Here is a 22,223-nt window from a genome sequence, read left to right on the forward strand (position 1 = left end):
CACAAACACCAAGCCCCTAGAGAGTGTAGAGCTAGCACATTTTATTCCTACGTGGGTGTCTGCCTCCCTTCGGCAAGGGGGCTCTGATCCTCAGTGAGGCAGGCTGAGCTGGGCTAGGGCGGTGATCAGGGGCCCCCGAGCCACACACTGTAGGGACACCAGACTGTCCCGGACCTCATTCTTGGTACTTCGCTGGCAGGCCAAGAAATGGAACAAGCATGGATGTTGTCCATCAATTACCCATTTTTATTCTAATCTGTCTTGAGTGAGCATGTGCGAGCCCATCATCTATTATCTGAATTTTTCTGTCACCAAATGATAGAACTCAAAATATGAATTGCTCTTTCCTGAAGTTATGGGATGGTTTTCTATTTTATTCTCTGTTTGTTTGTTTGTTTGTTTGTTTCAAACGATCTCTGTTCCCTTACCTTAGATAACAAGCACCTGCTTAGGGACAGCAAAGAAGTGTATTCCAGACAGGTGTTATCAAAAATAGTAAAATAATACGGTGTTTACTTCAAATAAACACTATAAATGTGTTTTTTATAATATAAATTTAATACGTATTTTGTTTTATATTTTATATATTTATATATATAACTTTATATATATTATATATATTATATATATTATATATATTATATATATATTTTATAATTTATATTTTACATTTGAAAATTTATATTATTTTGTTTTAATGGAGAAAATGTTTAATTTTCAAAACCAATTTTAAAGCAACAGTACCATTAAGTGTACTATGGGCCAAATTCTTTATCAGAATAGACAGCAATAAGGAGAGGACGTGACTCAGACAATTTGCTGCATGTACATAATGACAATATGGCAATACAAAACCTTTTTTTCCAAATTCTGAAGGATAAGTTGATTCTTCATAATAAATTTGCTTGTGCTTTCTCTCCGGAAACACGGGTCTTTGTTCTCTCAACAACTGATCTGAATGCAAGTTTGTATCTAGGGGTATTTGAATAAAAACTCTCAAGCATCTCCTGGTTTATGCAGGTGTGGGTTCTTTAAATAGACAATGCACATGGGGGAAAATGTTTGGGAAAAGGAATACTGATAGAATTTTTGACTCCTCTGTAAAGAGGAAGGGCAGGAAAGGTTAGAGAACTTTCCAGAATCCTCAAAACACCAAGAATAGTCCAGGTGACAGTTTAAAGAAATTGTACCAGGTTCCACTGCTTAATTAAAACTTATATGAGAGGCCCCTGGGTGGTTCAGTCAGTTGAGTGTCTGACTTTGGCTCAGTTCATGATCTCACAGTACATGAGTTGGAGCCCCGCATCAGGCTCTGTGCTGATGGCTCAGAAGCCCCAGTGACAGGGTTTCATCCTCCCTCTCATGAAAATGCTGTCTCCCACATTCTGAGACTATTTATCTTTCCAAACCTTATAGCCTTTCTGTGCCTTCATTTTCCTCTAAGGTATTTTATTTACTCTACAAGTGTTTATTGATCATGTACTAGGTGCCAGATTCTGGACACCACTGGTTATTCCTTTCTCTATAGTCCATCTTTTTTTTTCACTTCCTTGATGCTAACTATCTGGTACATTACATACCTTAATTTTTTTTTTATGTTTATTTCTTTTTTGAGAGAGAGGGAGAGACAGAGCGTGAGCAAGGGAGGGGCAGAGAGAGAGAGAGGGAGACACAGAACCCGAAGCAGGCTCCAGGCTCTGAGCTGTCAGCACAGACCCTGATGCAGGGCTCGAACTCACCAACAGTGAGATCATGACCTGAGCTCAAGTTGGACGCTCAACTGACTGAGCCACCCAGGCACCCCAATATATGCCTTCATTTCTGACCTCTCCTCCCTGCTTCCACCTTCCCTGTCCCCTGCGGTCCCCTGGACATCAGAACTGTAGCTGCCACTGAGGCTCAGTGCTTGGATACCTAGTCTCCTATTGCCACAAAGTCTTCCTTTGAGCCCTTTATTTTTGTAGTTTTGGTTACCATAGTTTTAAAGGTGTTTCTTAGAAGTGCTGGTCAAAGCCATCATCCTATCTATAGGGTATTTGAGTTTGATTATGCCAGCACAACCTCAAAGTCACCATGTTCAAAACTGAACTCTTATTTCCCCATTAAAACTGACTCTCTTCCCTGCCTTCCTGATTGTTCTTCTTAATCCTGGTGGTCTTTTTTTATTGTGCACATGCATGTGTGTATGTATGTGCATGTGTGTGTTTTCTTTTGAAAGTTTTCTTAAATCTGTCTTTTCCTTGTCATTTCCACTGTCTCTGGTTCGCCTCTATTTTACCTTTTCCCATCCTCTGTGGTCCCTCGCCCTCAAACCCATCCTAGGCTCTATCTTCAGATTAATCTTCCAAAACGGTATTCCAAATCTTCTCCCCAAATGATAAAATCACAAGATTCTCCTGTTCAGAAGGCTTAGTGGTTTCCATCACTTACAACATAAAGTATAATTTTTCAGTCTGTTTTTCAAGACCTTCAACATGTTCGTTAATGTCACCACCACCCCTCCCCGACTACAAAAAACAGGATGCTTTCAACAAATAATTAAGAAATAATTAAAAATAATTACTATGTGCCAGACACCATTCAGGCATTGGCACCTGAGATGTTTCAGTGAGTAAGAAAACAAGCAAATATCCCCACCTTCGTGGAGCTTACATTCTAGCAAACAGCAGACAGCAGTAGGCAATAAACCTAATGCATAAGGAAATTATATAGGCCATCGTAAAGTGACAAGTGGTCCATAGAAAGAAAAAGTAAAGTGGGGTGGGGCAGGTTAGGAGTGTTTCGTGGGAAAGATGCAACTTTAAATGTGTTCTCGTTGAAAAGATGACATTGGAGCCAAGACGTGAAGGGGACACAGGGGTGTAGCCACGCGGATAACGGGAGGAAGAAGGGAAGAATAATCCAGAGAGAGCGGACAGCCAGTGCCAAGGTTCTAAGGCAGAAGTGGTGTGCTTGGTGCATTTCAGAGGCTGATGGGAGTACGGTGAGCAAGGGGAGAGTGTTGGGAGGTGAGATCAGAGGTATCGTGCGGCAAGGTTACCTGGGGCCATTCTAAGGACTTTGGCTTTGATTGAAACGGGGAGCCATTTCAGTATGGTATTGAGAAGAGAAGTGACACCGTTGTGCTTTGTTTTTTCACGGATCCCTCTGGCTACCGGGCTGAGAATAGACTGGGACACTGGGGGTGAGGGATGCTGAAGGCTCCTGCAGTAATCCACACGACAGATGGCAAGACAATAGCGGTGCAGGCGGGGAACAGTCGGCACCATCATGAGTTCCTCGAGGACAGCCTGTGAAGTACAAGAGGGAGCGAGTCCAGGAGGATCCCGATAGCTTTGGGAGTGAGTAACCAGCGGCATGGAGGGAGTAACCCTCAGCTGAGACAAAGGAGGTCTCCAGACAAAGCAAATGCGGAGGGGTGGGGGATGGAGTTCAGGTTTGGATGCGTGGGGTTCCCGATGTCCAGCAGACAGCTGTGTGAACGTGGACATCCAAGTCTAAAGTCCGGGCCGGATGGGTCTGGCCTAAAGGATGATGTCCATTTGAACTTCATCTATGTGGAGATGGCATTAACCCCCATTACTCCAGTTCCCTACCCTTTCCGCACCTGCCTTGTTCCTGCCCACCTCTGTGTTCCTTCATGCCGTGCCTGACGCCCGCGAGACCTTTCTCCTCGCCCCTAACTCATCCACATGCAATCACATCCACCTGAATCACGTCCCTTCCCCCAAAACTGTCACCGACCACCCAATGTGTGTTCTGCCCCTCCCCTACTCTTTCACATGTGAACACCTCACCTCTCTCACCAAAATGAGATCTCTTTGAGGACATCTGCTACATGTTCTAAACTTCTTTTGCATCCCCTGTGGCATTTCGCCCCTGCTTTGCACTAAGTCTGTGCCAACTGGTGTGTAAGATTGACTGCTTACGACAAACCTTCAGAAGTTCTCATGTGTTTATTTGCCATCTCACGAACTTTCTCCCTCTATTAATTACCGTGTGGTTATTTGTTAAGCTTATTTAAAATAGGTGTATTCCTTCTAGGCTTTTTGGCATACACATAAAGCACAAATTGGTGAGTCAGATTGAAATCACCAATTAAAAAGCCCTTCAGGGAAGAGTGAAGTCAATTCTGTCTGCAGACCCACAGGGGATCCAGGCTGGACCCCTTCAGCCCCACCCCCTCCTCTCTCTCAGACCTGTGTCCGCTCCCACTGGTAATCACCTGACGTTCCTCTTTCGGCCCCGCCAGGAATACACAAATACCTACGGTTGGCCCCCACCCGAACAGGAGCACCGTAAAGTCCTTACTGTTATGTATACCTGTGATTCTCAAACTTCAGAAAACATCAAAATCACCTGGGGGGCTTATTAAAACGTGAACTGCTGAGCCCCAGCCCTAAAGTTTCTGACTCAGTACATCTGGAGTAAGGGCGTGAGAATCTGCACGTCTAGCAAGTTCCTAGCGATGCTGGTGCTGCTGGTCCGAGGGTCACACTTTGAGGATCACTGGGGTGCATTCTCACTTTGACCTGTCTGTCTGGCTTTGCCCCCTGCCTTGTTCTGACTGTTCGTGCCCTAGTCACTCTCCTGCTCCAGGCTGCTCTCCTGCACGCTAGAACTGTCTCGGCCACTGACCACACACCTGGCCGCCACCCCTCTCTGGCCTTTCCTTACCCTAGTCTCGGGGACGGAGAGCCAACTCATGCCCTTGCCCCCAATTTCTTCCTTCCTCTTCAACCCCATTCCCTCATTTTCTCCCTTTTTCCTAAATCTTTAGTCCCTTCCTCTGACCTACTCAAATATCCTCAAATCTCTGCCACCCATAAATATATAGATATAAAAATGTAAGCAGGGTGCCTGGGTGGCTCAGTCGGTTACGCATCCGACTTCAGCTCAGGTCACGATCTCACGGTTTGTGAGTTCAAGCCTCACATTGGGCTCCATGTTGACAGCTCAGAGCCTGGAGTCCACTTCAGATTCTGGGTCTCCCTCTCTCTCTCTCTCTCTCTGCCCCTCTTCTGCTTGTATATATATACATATATAGTGTATATGTATACATATATATACATGTATATATTGTATATTTATATATATGCAAACCTCTCCCTGACCCTGTACTTCTCTGCAATTATCATCCAGCTCCTCCTTCCCTTTCTCATTCAAGCTTCAAGAAGAAATCTTCATCCCTGTCTTGGCCCTTGACATTATTATCTGGCTTCTAGCTAGGCTTCCAGAGTTTTTCTTCTAAGGTTGACTGAATTGAAAGCAGTGAGTGCCCTGCTTTCCTTATCTTTCTGGACCGTTCTGCCACCCTTCCTACTTTTTCCTTCTTTCCTGAAGTCTCTTCCCCTGAATTCTGTGATGCCTCCTTCCCCTGGCTTTTCCTGGTTCCTCTCCAACTATGTCCTCAATTATATTCTTCTTCATGTCTCTCTTCCTCCTCTGACCACACTTCACATGTGGATGCTCCCAAGCTTCTGTCTGGAACCATTTAGTCCAGAGCTCCCCAACGAGTATGTCAGGAATGAGGATGATAGGAGTTTCCAAGATATTGATCCTCTCAGGCCATGGGAGCAGCCTGGTCTGCTTATGCTGGTGTGCGGGACGGTATCGTTTCTTTGTGTGCTGTCATGTGACTCTACCTTTCAAGCACTGCCCCCTCCCACCAGCAATTCCATCCTCTTTCCTGATTTCTTTACCACCAGCGTCATGATGGCTCCAGAACTTATGTATCCAGATCAATCCCATGGGGAAAACTCGAGAATCCCCCTCGAATCTTCCCTCTTTCTCTCCCACACCGAAATAATTTTCAAGTGTCTGCTCCTTGCCCTCCTATCTACTACTCAGACCCCATTATCTCTTGCCTGAATTCTTCTAGAACCTCGTGCCTGACTGATCTCCCTGTGGCTTTGTGATTCTTAAATCTACCCTCCACACAGCTGCCAGAAAAGCCTATCTAAAATGCAAATCTGACCGTATTGGCCCCTCGCTTAAAAGGCTCCATTGATTCTTTGCCGTCAGGATGAAGTCCAAACTCCTTTGCCCACCAGAAGCTTCATGACTGAGGCTGTTTCTTTTCTCTTCTGGCCTCCCTCCCTCACTCCCTCACACACCTTGCTCTGTTCCTGCCTCCAGGATTTTGCCCCTGTGGTCCTCAATGTCTGGAATATTCTTGCCCACCTTCCTATCACTACACAGCATCCCTCCGGCCTGTGTTGTCCCCTGCCCTCCCAGCCCCTCCCCGCCCTCATAAGGAATTGACACATCTGTGTTTTTCTGAATATCCTAGGCGTGATTCTGCTGTTGCCCTTAGCACATTTGCATTAAAATTATTTTTTAAGCTCCTCTCTCCTCCCACTAGATAGCAAATTCTTTTGCATCCCCAGCTCTGACGGGACGCCTGACACACAGGAAATACTTCAATGCATCATTGATGAGTAAATGTAGCCTTAGGCTTTTCCAAAAGCAAAGCATACACTCTAGAATCAGAGTTTAGTTTCCTTTGGAACAAACGTAAAGTCATCAAGTTTTAAATTGGAGGCTGATTTGAAAGTACTTCAAGCCTCTTTAAGTAAAAGACATATAGGCCAAAATTAGACCCTGTTAGAATTATACCGAAAGGACCATTCAAATAACTTTATTTTGCTGAAATCATTTGTGTGGTGGCTTCATTTAAACTAAATGATATATTGCCTTGGAACCTAGATTTTTTTTTCCTCTTAATTTTGTATAGGCATTTTGTATAACACTTAATAGTTTGGCATATTTTCATATGCCTGTCTTATAAAACACTGCAGAGAGATTTTACAGACAAAGAAAATGGGCCTGAGAGGTTACGATTGTCCCGCTGCAGTGACTAGAGGAACATGTGATCACGTGGGCACTGCGTTTTGGGCCAGCAACCTCTTCCATCCCATGGGTCACTCTGCTTTTGGTTTGGATTGTGTTATTTTTTCCTTTCTTCCTTCCTTTTATTCTCCTTGTGATGGTATTTGACTCGTAAGTCACATATATCCTAGACTATCTACCAGTTTAAGCAGATGAGAGAATATTTTTGGTGATATGTGTATACATGTGCGTACACGTGGGTACATCCTGCCTAGTGGACTGATACCGAATCCCAGTGGCATTGCTAATACACCAGCAACAGCTCGATTAAAATGAATTGAAACTATCCAACCTACAATAGAACAGTGATCTCAGACTTACAAAATATCTTATAATTCCTGCAGTTTAACTACGATGTATTGCTTGAATGCTTTCTCCAGTTGACTAAACAAAAGGTTCTTCTACCATTGCTTGACCGTCCTCGCTAACAAGGAACTCACTATCCGCAGAAACAGAGTTGTCAATTTCAGAACCTTGGGGACACATTTTTCTCTATAGTCTGTTATCTCTCTGTAATTTCTTCATGGTAAAAAACAGCTAATTTTTCCAGTTGTTAGGGTTAGAATCTGACCCACATCTGGATCCCAGCTCTTATGGCTTATTAGCAGCTATGAGACCTTGGCAGATAACTGAGCCCCAGACTTAGGTCCTTCCTTTTTAAAATGGCTCAAGTGAAATAATGCAGGTAAATTACTGAGCACTGTAATATGTTCAGTGGGTGCTTGTAGTAAGTTCTTAATAAATATTTGTTGAATGAATGAACGACTCTTCCCTTATCCTTGACCTAGTTTCAAAGCAGCAACTCCCCGTGTCGAAAGACTGTATTTTCAAAAATAAAAACTGCTTAATTTAGTGCAGTAAACAGGAACACATGATTTTCTTCTCAGGAACCCAATCTGAAAACAGTCCAGGTGACCTGCTCACCCACATCAGGTAGAAATACAATACGGCAAGAATACTGTCACTCCATAAACTGAAGCATGCAAATCTAACTTTTGCATCAGGTAATAAGTTGCATCTGACTCCTGTCTTGCGATTAAAGCATAAATTATAAGCCTTCCCGGAATAAATCTTGACAAGTCAGAGTACAAAAAAGAGGACACTTTGAGGAGCTGTTGCGTAGAAGATGGAATAGGGGGGAGCTTTTTCTGCCTACACAGAACTTGGATGAGCTTCTATCAAGGAAGGAAGACTAAACGTCCTCTTTTGGAGCCACTGCAAATTCAAGAAGTCTATCATTGCAGTGAGCAAACAGTGTCACAATTGTCAGGCCTTGAATGCATCCCTGGGGAGGTTAACCTATTACTCTATCCACATTTGATTGTTACTATTCCATTTGCTTAAGTCACAGGAGACTACAGCAAACGCGTGTATCAAGGCGTGAGAGTGAAGCACACGGTCAAAGACTTACTGGCGGAAAAACGATCCAGGCAGACAAGTAACTCAAGATTTAATGTAAGTCTCGATTTAGTTCATTCTGAAGTCTTTGGGGGCCTCAGTCCTCTTTGAAAGCTAGTTATCTCCGCTCTTTCCTCTTGAGTGTCATATTCTCAATGGCAAAGCCCTCATTTACTTAGCACACACTATATAATTACCATTATTAACATTATTTGGTACCTCATTCGGTTAAGCATCTAACTTCAGCTCGGGTCATGATCTCACGGTTCGTGGGTTCAATCCCCACGTCGGGTTCTGTGTTGGCAGCTCAGCACCTGGAGCCTGCTTCAGATTCTATGGCTCCCTCTCTCTCTGCCCCTCTCCTGCTCCTGCTCTGTCTTTCTCTGTCTCTCAAAAATAAATAAACGTTAAAAAATATATATTGGGGTACAAATGTCAACCCATGGGCAAAAACCTGGAGAGCTCTGTGAACTTACTGGCTGGCTGTCTCAGCTCATGGCAAAGAATGGATGATATGTCCTGACTTTTTCATTTCTCCCAATCGTGAATTAATGAAGGCTTAGCTGGTGGGGACAATGCTAATCTTCATCGACACGTTATTCTAAATCTGATAGAGACAACTTAGAAAAACCCTCCCTATAGCAAAATCAGATGGAAATATCCGAGTTGGAGATGCCTTGAGTCTGAAACCTCTCTATCTGCCATCCGTGTCTTCATAAATAGCTCTACCCTGCACTTAAAATGTTTAAGCAGTTGCACCCAGATCTCCAAAAATGCTCCTAGAGTGGAAATAGCAATTAGCTAGCAATATGGGTTTATAATCACTTAGTCTATTGGCAAAATGTAACAACATGAATGTCAGGCATCTGTCGTGCATTGCTGGATGCAGGACATGAGAGCAAATGTGGTAACGACGTACAGCGCCCAGCACAGGGGCTGGTACACAATGGGTACCGGTTCTTCCATTGTGGCTGCTCAGGATATGGGCACTGCGTCCAACGCTGCTCTGGGATCAAATTTCTGGGACATGTTTCAAATGAACCAACTCCAGATCCTATTTCCTCCCATCCAAGAGCTTTCACTGCACATCTTCTGTCTTCTTTTATTTTAAACCACATCCTCTCTTCTGGTGCAACAAACTGAGCTTAGCTGACGAAAAGAAAATCGAAATCATCGGCTCCTTGTCTATTCCTAGTACAGTGTTTCTTAGTGGCTGCTTAGAGTCATCTGGGGTGTGTGTTACAAATATCCATGCCAATTTCATATCAAGAAAGGAAGAGAGAGAGAGAGAGAATTCAGAGTCTCTTCTAATGAACCACAGCTTTGTGGAAGTAATGTGGATGGCTTGGCCACAGCTACAGTCAGAATTGTGAAACCTAATGGATGTTCTAGGCATTGGGAAGACAGGAATCACAGTGATGTTAAAACACAGTCAAGGAACAGATACTGTGTCTGCCCAGTGTGCATGAGGCTATAACTCACTCCTTGGCATCATCATCATCATCAAGACATACATACAAAGATAAGGCACTATCCCAGACAGAATTACAGAAGAAGAAAAAAGAAAACAAGAAATCATAGTATTTCCAAATGGTATATATAAATATATTATTCTTTTTAAAACTGCCTAACAATTTTTGCTCAAGATCTGTGACTATCAAATAGTATGTTTTCTTTAATTTTTGATGTTTTTACTCTCTCAGTGCTATAACAATATAAACATAATTCATAATAAACATACTGTTTGATTTCATTTTAAACTGCAGATTCCTTGTCCCGTCCCATGTATATGAACGTAGAGATATTGGACGGGAGCCAAGGAATCGTCATTTTTCAACCTGCCCCTTGGCCGATTCCTTTGCTCGCCAGAGGTTGAGAACTTTACCATAGAGTACAGAGCAGGGGTTCGCTCACACAGCCAAGGTTCTTATCTCCACCCAGATTACAATTTGTTGAGCTATCGCTGTTGGCCCTGTGACACTGAAAGTGTTATAGTGAAAGTGGATACAAGAAACACATAATACATGGTCTATGTCATTAAACACCAAAAACCCTGGTAGAGAACAAAATCTGTGTATCCATTTAAAAAATATAAGACTAGGGGCACCTGGGTGGCTCAGTCTGTTAAGCGTCTGACTCTTGATTTCAGCTCAGGTCATGATGTCTCGGTTCATGAGTTCCAGCCCCGTCGTGCTCTGTGCTGACAGCATGAAGCCTACTTGGGATTCTCTGTCTCCTCTTTCTCTGCCCCTCGCCCCACCCCCACTCAGGTGTGCTCTCTCTCAAAATAAATACAATTTATTTAAAATATGTATATGAGACCCTATAACCAAGCATCAGACGCAAGACCAGGAGCATAGCCACATGCTAGGAAGACTACAATCCAGTTTACAGGGCACCTCTTCATATGTCGTCTCATCGGACAGACACACGAACTCTGTGAGATTGATATTCACATGGTTTCCCATTGAACAGACGGAAACAATGAAGAGAAGAAGAGATGGGAAGTGATTGTTCTCAGGCTTCATAGTTAGCAAATGGCAGGTCTTCTGGCTCCTGATTCAACATTTAAAAGGGACAGATCACTGGGATCTGAGGTAGAACAGTCCCTGATTCATGTTGTCTTAGTCCAGTTGGGCTATTGTAACAAACACCACAGCCTGGGTGGCTTATCAACAGCAAGATTTTATCTCTCAGACTTCTGGAGGCTGGGAGTCCCAAGTTTTTGGTGCCAGCATGGCTAGAGTATGGTAGGACCCTCTTCGAGGTTGCAGACTGCTGACTTCTGATTATGCCCTCATGTAAAGGAAGGGTCTAAGGAACTCTCTGGGGGCTCTTTTATAAGGCCTCTGATCCCATTCGTGAGGGCTCCACACTCATGACCTACTCACCTCCCACTTGTTAATACCATCACAATGGGCATTAGGATTTCAACATACGGATTTTGGAAAGACACAAACATTCAGACCATAGCATATTCAGACAAGGAAAATCAAAATATAGGAAAATATATCATCGAGAAAGAATTTCTAGGACAAGAAAGGTGCAAACCCGCCCTAACTCTGGTGCTTATTCTCAGGCACCAAATGCATAGGCTGCATGAACTTAGCCTTGTCTACAGGTTTGCATATATTTTTACCTGGGTCTCAACACTAGTGTATTACTCGTATCCTCTACTCCAATGACCTCTTAAATTGGGGTAATTAAATGTCTATATTCCCAAAATATGGTTATTTGGGCTTAAGTTACCTCCATGAATTGATTTTACTGTTCATCTGTCAACCACTATTCTAGAATATCTGCGTATCTCAAGAAAGACACCGTATTCCTTAGAGGTCCTATTACTGTCCTCATTGCAAATGCTAACCTGTTCAGCAGGAATCATGGAGAATCACATTGCTGGTGGGCACTTGGGGTTCTAACTGGATGGATGATTCTGAGCCTACCTTCTCTTTTTCACGCCAATACACTAGGCAGCTATGGGTTGAATATCTTGAATATGTTTGGTTAGGGAAGCCATCCTAACAAGACCATGTTCAAACTTGGCTACTGACAGCATGGGTAATAACCAATCAGAGGCTAACTTGAGGAGGTTGGAGACCCTACCATGCGGTTTTACCATAGAGTGTGCTGGCCAAAAAGTGGACCCTCCCAATGATCCCACATCAAAACACTGGAACCTATGAATGTTACCCTATGTGGCAAAACATGTGATTAAGTTAAGGATCTTAAGAGGAGGCACTTACTCAGATTACCCAAGTAGATTTTGTCTTGCATCACTCTGAATGCAATCCCATGCATCCTTCTAAGAGAGGGTTTGAGAGAGACACATGCACAGAGGAGAAGACACACAAAAGAGCAAGAGGCAGTGGGGTCAGGAGGCAGAAGCTGGAGTCATGCAGCCATAAGCCAAGGAATGTGGGTGGCCACCAAAAGCTGGAAGAGGCAAAGAATGGATTCTCCCCTAGGGTCCTACAGGGAGCACAGACCTAGCAACACGTTGATTTGGGCTTCTGACCTCCAGAACTGATAGACATTTCTGACTCTTTAAGCCACCCAGGTTATGGTCATTTGTTACCGCAGACCTAGGAAGCTAATGCACATATATGATGAAAGCTACTTCCCTCTGGATAAGTATCCTTTAGGAAGTATCCATCTGATGCCCAAATTGGTGTTCTTTTCTTTGCGACAACACTTTGATAAGTTTACACAGGCTGTGTTAGTCCATCGTTACCGCAATTTCCTTCCAGAACATCTGTTTTTGATACCGTGAAATGTTTTAATGTTTTTCACATCTTTGCAGTAGGAATCAAAAAGAAAGAAATCCCTTTCACCAAAGAGATTTTCACCAAAGACTGGACCTAAAACCATTTCTATACATCTTAGCCATGATCCTGTGGTTTCACACTATTACTGTGGACATCTGTTTTTAAATAATGGTTTTTCTCTTTCTTCCTCAAATCTTTCTGGGTCATCCTTTACCACACTCCTACATTTTCTAGCAGAATATTTAAACTGTGAGCCATTCACCCACATCTAGTACCAAAAAATATAAATAATGAGACTTTTGATGTAGGTTTTTCTTGCATGTTTTTTCAATTACACTATTTCACTTGAGTTTCATAAAAGCAAATCATTGAAAAATTTTAATAACATCACAAAATTTAGTTAACTCTCAGTTATTTATAGTACAGGAAAAAAAGGATTTAACAAGAAGATGCAGTGAGGCTCATAGCCACAATTTTTCATTTTGCTTTGAAATCCAATGAACAATTTGCAGGCTATTGAACTTCCTAATCAAGTTTTTCTTAAGCTATCATAAAGATTCATTTAAAAGCCTTGAGTACATAACAGCTGGCATGAGGGGGAAAATTTCAACTTACTAAGTAGGAAGCAGAGATCAGTTTGCAGTAAAAATTGTGCCGCAGAATGGGGACTTACAAGGCAGTTTGGAAGAGATTATGAACAGCCTGGGATCAGGGTCTGCTGTTCAGTCTATTTTATTGGTTTATGGACATCCTAATCACTCTCTTGCTCACTCCTCAAAAAATGCTATAGTGAGGACCAACAAGGAAATAGATATGAAAGTTATCTTAAATTAATATTCTACTTAAATGTGAGGGAAAATACATGAAGACTTCTGAGGTGTTTTGGAAGGCCTGAACTAAAGAAAATGTTAAGGAGATAAATCCCAAGTGGGAAATGGATTTGGATTATATTTTGAATTCTATGTATTATACATCTACAAACCAAAAGTTAACTGTTTCCACTTGTCATGATTCTTTCACATCAACCTCGAATGTTTGCTTTCACATCATAACTACTTACAATTGCTTTTGTTTTGTGTATTTTCCTAAATCCTTACATTTAAATGAGCTGATAAAATGTCCGTGCCCCGAACACATAGGATAAGGCCATATTGTCAGCTGGGTGTCTTGGTTCACAATATGTCCTAATTATTTCTGGAAGGAAAACATTGTAAACACAGGAAGAAGTCTGACAATAGTACATATCGATGACAAATTTGGAGTAACAGCAGGTAAGTGGGTGCCAGATAGTGCATTTATGGCATAGGGTAATTGGAAGTGTTTGATCTTTATGGAGAGATGGCGAACCTCTGTGAGCCAGATGTGTGTTGCCTAGCTCCATCCATCATAACTGTCTGCCTTTCGATCAAGACTGCTAGTTAGAGTTTTGTTTAGTTATATATCCAGCTGCTGTTTTGCAGTATCAATCACATGCACACTCCAGTTACCACCGAGTATAAACACTGGGATGTCCATATCTGTGATTTGCATTTGGATTTCTTGTGAAGTGTTAAAAAATATATATATATGGAATTGGCAACTGTTTATTATAGCATCTCAAGATCTCTTTGGTTTCTCTGAAGCTTTGGAAAACACATCCAAGACATCTCTTTTACATCAAAACAGAAAAGTTCCTTCCTCAGTCTGTTTCAACCCCTCCTTCTGGCTCTCAGTGGTCCTGGGCGATTCCTTCCTTCTCTCTGGGCCTCAGTATCCTCGTGAGTAGAAGGGGAGGGTTAGATTCTTCCCATTTCAGTATTCAATTTGACTTGATAGCTTTTCCTGACCTCAGAACATGTCCCACCCACTGACACCCTCTCCCCAACTTCCAAAGCCAAGCTGAACCCCTCTTTGTTCTGAGAAAGATATATCTCCTTTCCTCTGGTTCAGGTAGAGCTTTGCAAGTTGAGTTTTCAAGGGAATAGGGAACAGGAAAATCACAGAAAGCCCAAGACCAATTATGCACAGTGCAAATGTTCTGACACTAACTTTAATATCTAGTCAAAGATCAGTATGGGTGAGACAGTTGAGGTGACTTCAAAGCCCAGATCTCCTTCTGTCACCTCAGTTCTCTCCGGGGCAGATGAGAATTTTTAATAATAATCATTATCATTTACTGATAGACTTATAAATATTTTCACTTATATACTTTAAAATATATGTCATTGGGGGCCTGGGTGGCTCAGTCGGTTAAGCGTCCAACTTTGGCTCAGGTCATGATCATGGTCCGTGAGATCGAGTCCCGTGTTGGACTCTGTGCTGACAACTTAGAGCCTGGAGCCTGCTTCAGATTCTGTGTCTCCCTCTCTCTCTCCCCCACTTGTGCTCTGTCTCTCTCTTTCAAAAGCGAATAAACCCTAAAATTTTTTTTAAAAATAAAATATATGTCATTGATAATAAAATATATGTCATTTATCAACAAGAAGCCCAGTGGCCTTGAGAGGATGGCACTCACATCTATTTTTCAGATGAGAAGAGCAAATGTCAGGTAGAAAGTGATGGAGCTTAGATGTGACCCAGGTTTGTTGGAGTGCTTCCTGTTGCCTTTTTAATTTACATTTCTGGTCCAAGGAAGGAGTAGCTTTGGAATAACCACTTTGCCTCAGGGCTTCTGCTTCAGATTCCATACATGATGTTGGGTCTTGGTCATGACCTTTGCTCCCTCTCAACCCGCCCATCCCTGCAGTGCTTCTGTAGGTTGTTTAGATGATGCCACACCCAGCCTGAACCAGAAGCAGCACTCTCCTTTCCCGTGACACCCAGACATCCTAGAAAGAACTAGACACAAAAAGTTCTTAATTTCCTTCTAGAACCTATCTCTAGCTCTGTCCTAGAACTTGCTTCCAGAATATTCCCTGTCATTCCCCACCACTCCTGCACCTCTGGTCTCTTGGGCTCACCATGGCACCTAGCCCTCTCTATAAAAAGAGGAAAACATTTCCTGAACCGGAGTCACAGCATACCATCTGACCTTGCAGCACCCTTTTCTGCCTTCCTGGAGATCCCTAGGTCCTTCCTCACCCAACCCATTTCTCCCTGACCTTTCTTCTTCCCTATCGCTTACTCTCCTGCTATGACTTTCAATGAAGTGCGGTTTCTTTAGTATTATCTAGCTGCCTGAGAAGCTGGTATCCCCTGGCTTGGTCCTGGGAATGGATGTGGAATGCCACTCCACCACGTGAGAAGGCAGAGACCCTGTTGGCTCCCTCTTGAGGGCTGAAAGAGATCCATGAACCTAGGGAAAAGCAGAGCTTACCAGCTGAGTTGGCCTGCTGTCCCTGGTGATCCACCATTTAGATGCTCTCCCAGTTTCCATGCGGTCTCCCATAGTTTTACACACTAAAGGCTCCTATGCATATTCCTAACAAATATAATAGCCACTAAGGAAAGGGGAGAGTAATTTCCTTATGCTGTCAACTTCTTATGAAAGTATGGGAAAAGGTGAAGAGAGGGGACCACCAATGGCCTCATTTCCTAGACACTAAGCCAATTTTTAGTATTCCATGCTAAAGACAGACAGAAGCCTTGACTGATATCAAAATCTAATTTTAATCCAGAAATACCTCCCCAAACCTACTAGAACTTGGACAATTTATATCTTGGGCTACTTCACTATGGTATTCTAATGGTGGTGCTACAACAATGAAGATGCCAAAAGAAGAAAGAAGCAGCTGTAAATAAGACTACGAACTGATTATCCATGCTTTAAATTTAGGGAGTTGGCCACACCCTCCTTCTTCAAGGAAGAAATCACAGCCATTGCAGCACTGTCTTGTCAAATCTAAGAACAGAGCATGTATATGTTAAATTGAATCCATGGTTAGAAGTAGGGTACGATTTGGACAGTGGTCCCAAGCTCTGAAGACATACAAAGTGCAAGAAATACCCATACTCTCTTCCCTCCTTTCTTAAAACTTACTATACAAATTATTTTTGGAGCACCTGGGTGGCTCAGTCAGTTAAGCATCCAACTTCGGCTCAGGTCATGATCTCACAGTTTGATAGTTCAAGCCCCGTGTTAGGCTCTGTACTAATGCAGAGCCTGCCTGGGATTGCCTGGGATATTCATTCTCTCTCTCTCTCTCTCTCTCTCTCTCTCTCTCTCTCTCTCTCTCTCCTTGTCCCTCCCATGCTCTCTCTCTCTCTCAAAATAAACTCTCCTAATTATGTCACCTCTCATCCTACAATGTGACTTTACTTCAGTAAGATTTCCCCAGTTGCCTGCGCACAGCAGATGGCCATCGGATGACCCAGTGTGTGTCTTTCTGCTTTGCTAGTGTTTTATTTTTCTTATTTTTTAGAAGTACTTGCTCTCTTTGTGGTGATTACTAAATCTCTTAGGAAAACTATAATTTTTCTTTAATAAGTACATTTCACTTGCCCTTGCTACTTTTTTCCTGAATTGCCAGCAGACAGATCCATTTATTTGTAATGTTCCATTTATTTGTAATGTTTTCGAGGTGATCAGGGTCCACCCTGGGAGTGTCTTGCCCCTAACCTTTTGCTCCCTCTTACAGCTCAGCGCTTTGCATATTGCTTGTTAACGTTGCCAACCAACCCCCTTCATGAGCCCAGAAAGAATTAAAAAAGAAAAAAAATTTTTTTCTGAGCAGGCAATGCCTTCTAAACTCAAAATGCCAATGTTTGAATACAAGAGGTACATATTATGTCCTTGGCACTCATTTAAATGAATGCTTGATCTATGCCTTTCAAAATAGCCCATTGTCTGACTTTAATTAGCCCACTATCCTGACTTGTTTATAGAACTGAACCACATTTCCAGGGCTCTGGATGTTCTCCACCCAACCACCTGCTCCTTCACAATTGCAGAATTTCTTAAAAAATAATAATAATAAAGGCAGACCTTTCGCAAGCAACTTATTTTTTCAGCTGCTCTATTGGTTCTGAGGTTGTTGTTGTTGTTGTTGTTGTTGTTTAACTATCACGAAATCTAAAATATTTCCTGGTGGTGAATTCTTTCACACAGCTTGCGAAAATAATCAGGTTTGCAGTGAAACCGCCATGGCAAGTCCGTCTGGAAGGGCTAAAGTTCTGCAGATTCTGTTCTGGCCATGGTGTGCAGGACCATTTATCAACGAGCATCCCAGTGGCTGCCGTTGTTATTACTTAGCTACATAAATACAAATAGCATTCCAAAGGCACACCGGGGGTGAAAAAAAAAAAAAGTGTTTCCTTTTGTAACTTAGGCAACAGAAATCACTTTCCCACAGAGACAGCCTGGACATAGTTTTGTGCCAAGCAGGAGAGTTTTAACAGTAGAATTTCAAGAAATTGTCAGAAGGTTGGAATTGTATAACTGTGTTAGCTCTCCCAAGGACGTAAAATAGTTCATACACCAGAAGCGTAAGACACTTGGAATCACAGTTGTTGTTTTTTTAATTTTGAGATTTGCAATAAAGAAAGGACCTGAATTCTATTTTTAAACTTTTATTAACTAGGTGTTTTAATTACAAAAGGATGCATGGTAAATTTTCAAACAGAATAGAGGGTATAAAGTCAATAACAGAAGTCCATGACCTCTCCTGCTTACCCATTCCCCTTGTTCTATTTCCCATACTGAGTTTCATGTACAGTCTTCCAGAATTTTTCTATGACACTTTATTAGAAAGAAATCAAGTTGCTATACCAACAAGTCAATGAACATCAAAATCTGTGTTCAGTATTTACAAGCACTATTATAAAAATGCATAAATTAATGTTCTCCTGGTAAATCCCCTCCCCCAAGAAAGAACCTCAACAAGACGTTTAGTGTTCCTTTTAACTCTATACATTTGAAGGCCTTAAGCAAATCATTTAACCCTTTTATGTTCTCCGTTTTATATCGATTACATAGTACCTACTTTGCCAGAGGCTGGTGATAATGAAAACAAACTGCGCAAACCCAGATGAGCTGTTTCTTTGCGAGATAAATCCTCCTCTGTAATCTAGGCTTTGTAGACATGTGGCAAATGTTTTTAAGGATACATCTGTCAATATTCCTTCCTCACAAATTTTTATTGGCTTCTGGATTGGACCTATACAACATATTATCAAATCATTTAAGAACATAGGGGTTTTCGCTTTGTGAACGTACAGCATGAGGGAGAAGGGCCAGCCCCCTCTTTAAACCCAAGCATCAGTGGGGAAGGTGGTGATAAAGAAGAAAAGAGAGAAAGAGCCCCAGGAACTCGTACAACTGGGACAGGTGGCCAGCAGCCCTCAACACTCCCACGGTGAGGATCAACCCTTGGCAGGCTCTAACACAAAGCCAAACAGAGTTTGAAAAAAAAAAAAGAAAAATCACCTGCTGGCCTCCTGACACTCCTCCCCTAAGGAGAACCATCAGACCCTCACCGCCGGATCTCTGTTCAGTTACAGGAGCCCTTGCCCTCACCCATCGTCCATTTCTGACCCATCATTTTCAGCACCAGTTTAAATTTCCTACAATACCACTACCACTATGTCTGCATAGCTAAGGAACTTCTCCACGACCATTGCCTGCTACCGGACGCTTTATAAGCTGGTTCCCACACCCTCCACCAGCTTCTCTTCAGCTTTCTCTCTGCACACTTCCTGCACACATTTCCGTGTCTGTGACATGCTAGCCTCACATTCAAGCCTTTGCTTTTCTCCTCAAGTACAATGCCCCTTACCCTGTCTGCTTACTGATCTCCTTTCATCCTTCAAAACTGGACCCAGAGACCTCCCATGATATAGTGTCTTCAGTCACCTTCCCCCAAGACAGCAACTCACCTCCACCCCCAGCCCTCATGCTCACCCCCACCCCCCACCCCCCATCTGCACTAAATCAAGCTACATCCCTTACCGGCTTTGCAACCTTGGACAAGTCCATTATACCGTCTATTTTGCAGTCTGTAGTCTAGAGATAATAACTTACAACCATCTATTTCATTAGTGAGGATTTAATGATAATGTTGCACAAATCATTTAGTGCAGAGCAGAAGACACAAAGCACAAAAATATGAGCCATTAATAAAAACGATGAAATACACACCCATATATGTCAACTGCTTGGTACAGAATCTGGCATGAAGTAAATATTCATGAAATGCTAGTCCTCCCAACCCCATTTATACAGTTGTGCAACTGTCTTCCCTATGAAACTGTTTGCTCCCTAAGAACAGAACCCATGCCCTATCCTTTTTATTTCTGGAAATTACACAATCCTGATGCATACTAGGCACGTGATACATTTTTACTAAATCAATTAAATATGTAGAGTATGTACCATGCACTTGGAAACTAGGACTCCAATATCTCCCACAATATAACGGACTCAGTCACCTTTCCCCAAGGCAGTAACTCCCCTCCACTCTGCCTCCACATTGTATAATCTAGCCTGGATTGGCATCCGTGAGTTACTTTTTCCTGGGTACATCTGCATCAGCTGCTTATTGCTGCATGAGAACCTACCCTAACCTTAGGAGGTGATGAGACTTACATATTCTTTCTCACAATCCTGTGAGTCGGCCGGATGTTCCTCGGGGCTCAGTCATGCGGTTGCACATAGACAGAGGTTCCACCATGTTGGAAGTCCAAGATGGCCTCCTTCCCATATCTGGCAGTCGGTTCTGGCCCTCTGGCAGGAGTGATGGAATTCACTTCCACAGTCAGTCACACTCCAGGAGCTGAGACTGACTTGTTGAAGAGGAGATGGTAAGGCAGGATTTCAAGCAAAGGTGAAACTGCAAGTGCTCTTGATGCCTAGAGTTTGAAGTGCACGCATCATCACCTCTGCCACATGCTGTTAGTCAGAGAAAGTTACAAAACCATCCTAGACCTGAGGGGTAGCGGGACAGACTCCACTTCTTAATGGGGGGGGGGGCAGGGGGGGCTGCAAAGAAACTGACCATATTTAATCTACCACGAACTGGCTTGTCTCCCTAAGTGGATCCCAATCCAAGCCTCTGAGTGGCGTTTTGTCTACACAGCACTGTGACATGCACATCAGAGGTGCCCGGGAAATATCTGGTTTGACGGAAGGGGCATGTGCAGAGAACTTGCTTGTTAGGTCACTGAGAGCTTGACAGAGCAGAAATATGGGAGGCAGAGACTCTGGGTTTACAGCTAGTTCCGTAATTTACTAGACATGGGATCTTGGGCATATTACTTATCTTCTCTGACGCTCGGTTTCCTTGTTTGGAAAACTGAAGTGCTAGTATTTAGTTTATAATAAGATAGCCTTATAGAAAGCACCTGGCACATGGTAGATGCTTCTAACTATAGTTCCTATTCACTGTGGAATATTTTTCTTACCTATGGCTAACTACCATGGAACTCAGATAAGTGGCCCACAAATCAAAACCTGTTTCAAACTTTGCAAAACTAATAAAGTTCATTAGAGCAAGGTTAGTATAGTTTATTCACAGTATAAGATTTCACACCAATCAGAATGCTCCTGGTTCTACTGCATGGTTTAACATTAAGTAAGGCATCTGATGCTCTATGCCCATTCTCTTCTGAAAGAAGAAGATATTCCAACCTAACATGGAGATCCACTGAAAGACTAATTGTGTTACATCCAGCATTAACTTTACATTAATTTCAAAGCTGGAGGAAAATCGTATGACTTATGATGGGTCTAAATTCAGATATTATTTTTTTTAAGTTCATTTATTTATTTTGAGAGAGACAGAGATAGTGAAAGTGGGGGAGGGGCAGAGAGAGGGAGACAGAGAATCCCAAGCAGGCTCCACGCTGTCAGCTTGGAGCCCAACATGGGGCTCGAAGTCACGAAATCATGAGATCATGACCTGAACCAAAACCAAGAGTCGGACGCTTAACCAACTGGGCCACCCAGGTCCCCCTAAATTCAGATATTAAAACAAGGTTTTAGAATGTACAGTATAGTATCCTCAACCCCTCTCTCAACCATAGGTGTGATGACAAGGAGGTATTAAATATATAGACTGCTATGAATTCCTTTAAAGGGGAGCCCGGCTGGGTGCCTGTGTGCCTGGGTAGCACCTGGATGGCTCAGTCAGTTAAGCATCTGACTTTGGCTCAGGTCATGATCTCACAGTTCATGAGTTCAAGTCCCTCATGGGGCTCTGTGCTGACAGCTGGGAGCCTGGAGCCCACTTCTGTACCTCCCTCTTTCTCTGCCCCTCCCCCTCTCACACTCTGTCTCTCTCTCTCTCTCTCTCTCTCTCTCTCAAAAACAAATAGAAATTGAAAAGGAAGCCCAGCTATCCACGAGTGGCTATGATTATTATTAGTAATTAGTAATAATTACTAATTAGTAGCAATTATCTTTAAGATTAAAGAGCCACATTCTAAAGTATGTCATTAGAATTTAGAAATAAATTATATAACAGTGTGAAAAATCTTATACTAGTCGGAGATCTTTTCCTTATACATTTCAGTATATTTCTTCAACCAGATTGGCAACTGAAAATATTATTGGGTCATAAAAATGACAATAAATGTACTCAAGGTGAAACTCCTAATCTTATCACTTCACTACCTAGATGACCCATTAGTTCAAATTAACTCATTTTCATGGAGGGGCTTTTGGGGCAGCTGTGAGGCTGCTGTGTTAGCTACAGGAAGTTGCAGACTGGCAAATTTCATTCAAATATAAACCTCTGAATTTGGCTACCTGGC

At 42.6% G+C, this 22,223-nt stretch overlaps 1 protein-coding gene across 2 annotated transcripts in view; it reads left to right on the forward strand.

The window, feature by feature from the left end:
• The window catches only part of CD1H11orf53 (chromosome D1 C11orf53 homolog), a 72,487-nt gene that overhangs the window by 37,470 nt on the left and 12,794 nt on the right, over nucleotides 1–22,223 (forward strand). For both annotated transcript variants that reach the window (XM_045482739.1, XM_045482738.1), the window contains exon 2: nucleotides 8,237–8,346. Coding sequence is in view for 1 of the 2 variants with exons in the window: in XM_045482738.1 (XP_045338694.1) it covers nucleotides 8,237–8,346 (110 nt within the window). In the remaining variant the exon portion in view is untranslated. The remainder of the gene's footprint in view (nucleotides 1–8,236; nucleotides 8,347–22,223) is intronic.

This window comes from Leopardus geoffroyi, chromosome D1 (assembly GCF_018350155.1).
Source record: "Leopardus geoffroyi isolate Oge1 chromosome D1, O.geoffroyi_Oge1_pat1.0, whole genome shotgun sequence".
Lineage (NCBI taxonomy): Eukaryota > Metazoa > Chordata > Mammalia > Carnivora > Felidae > Leopardus > Leopardus geoffroyi.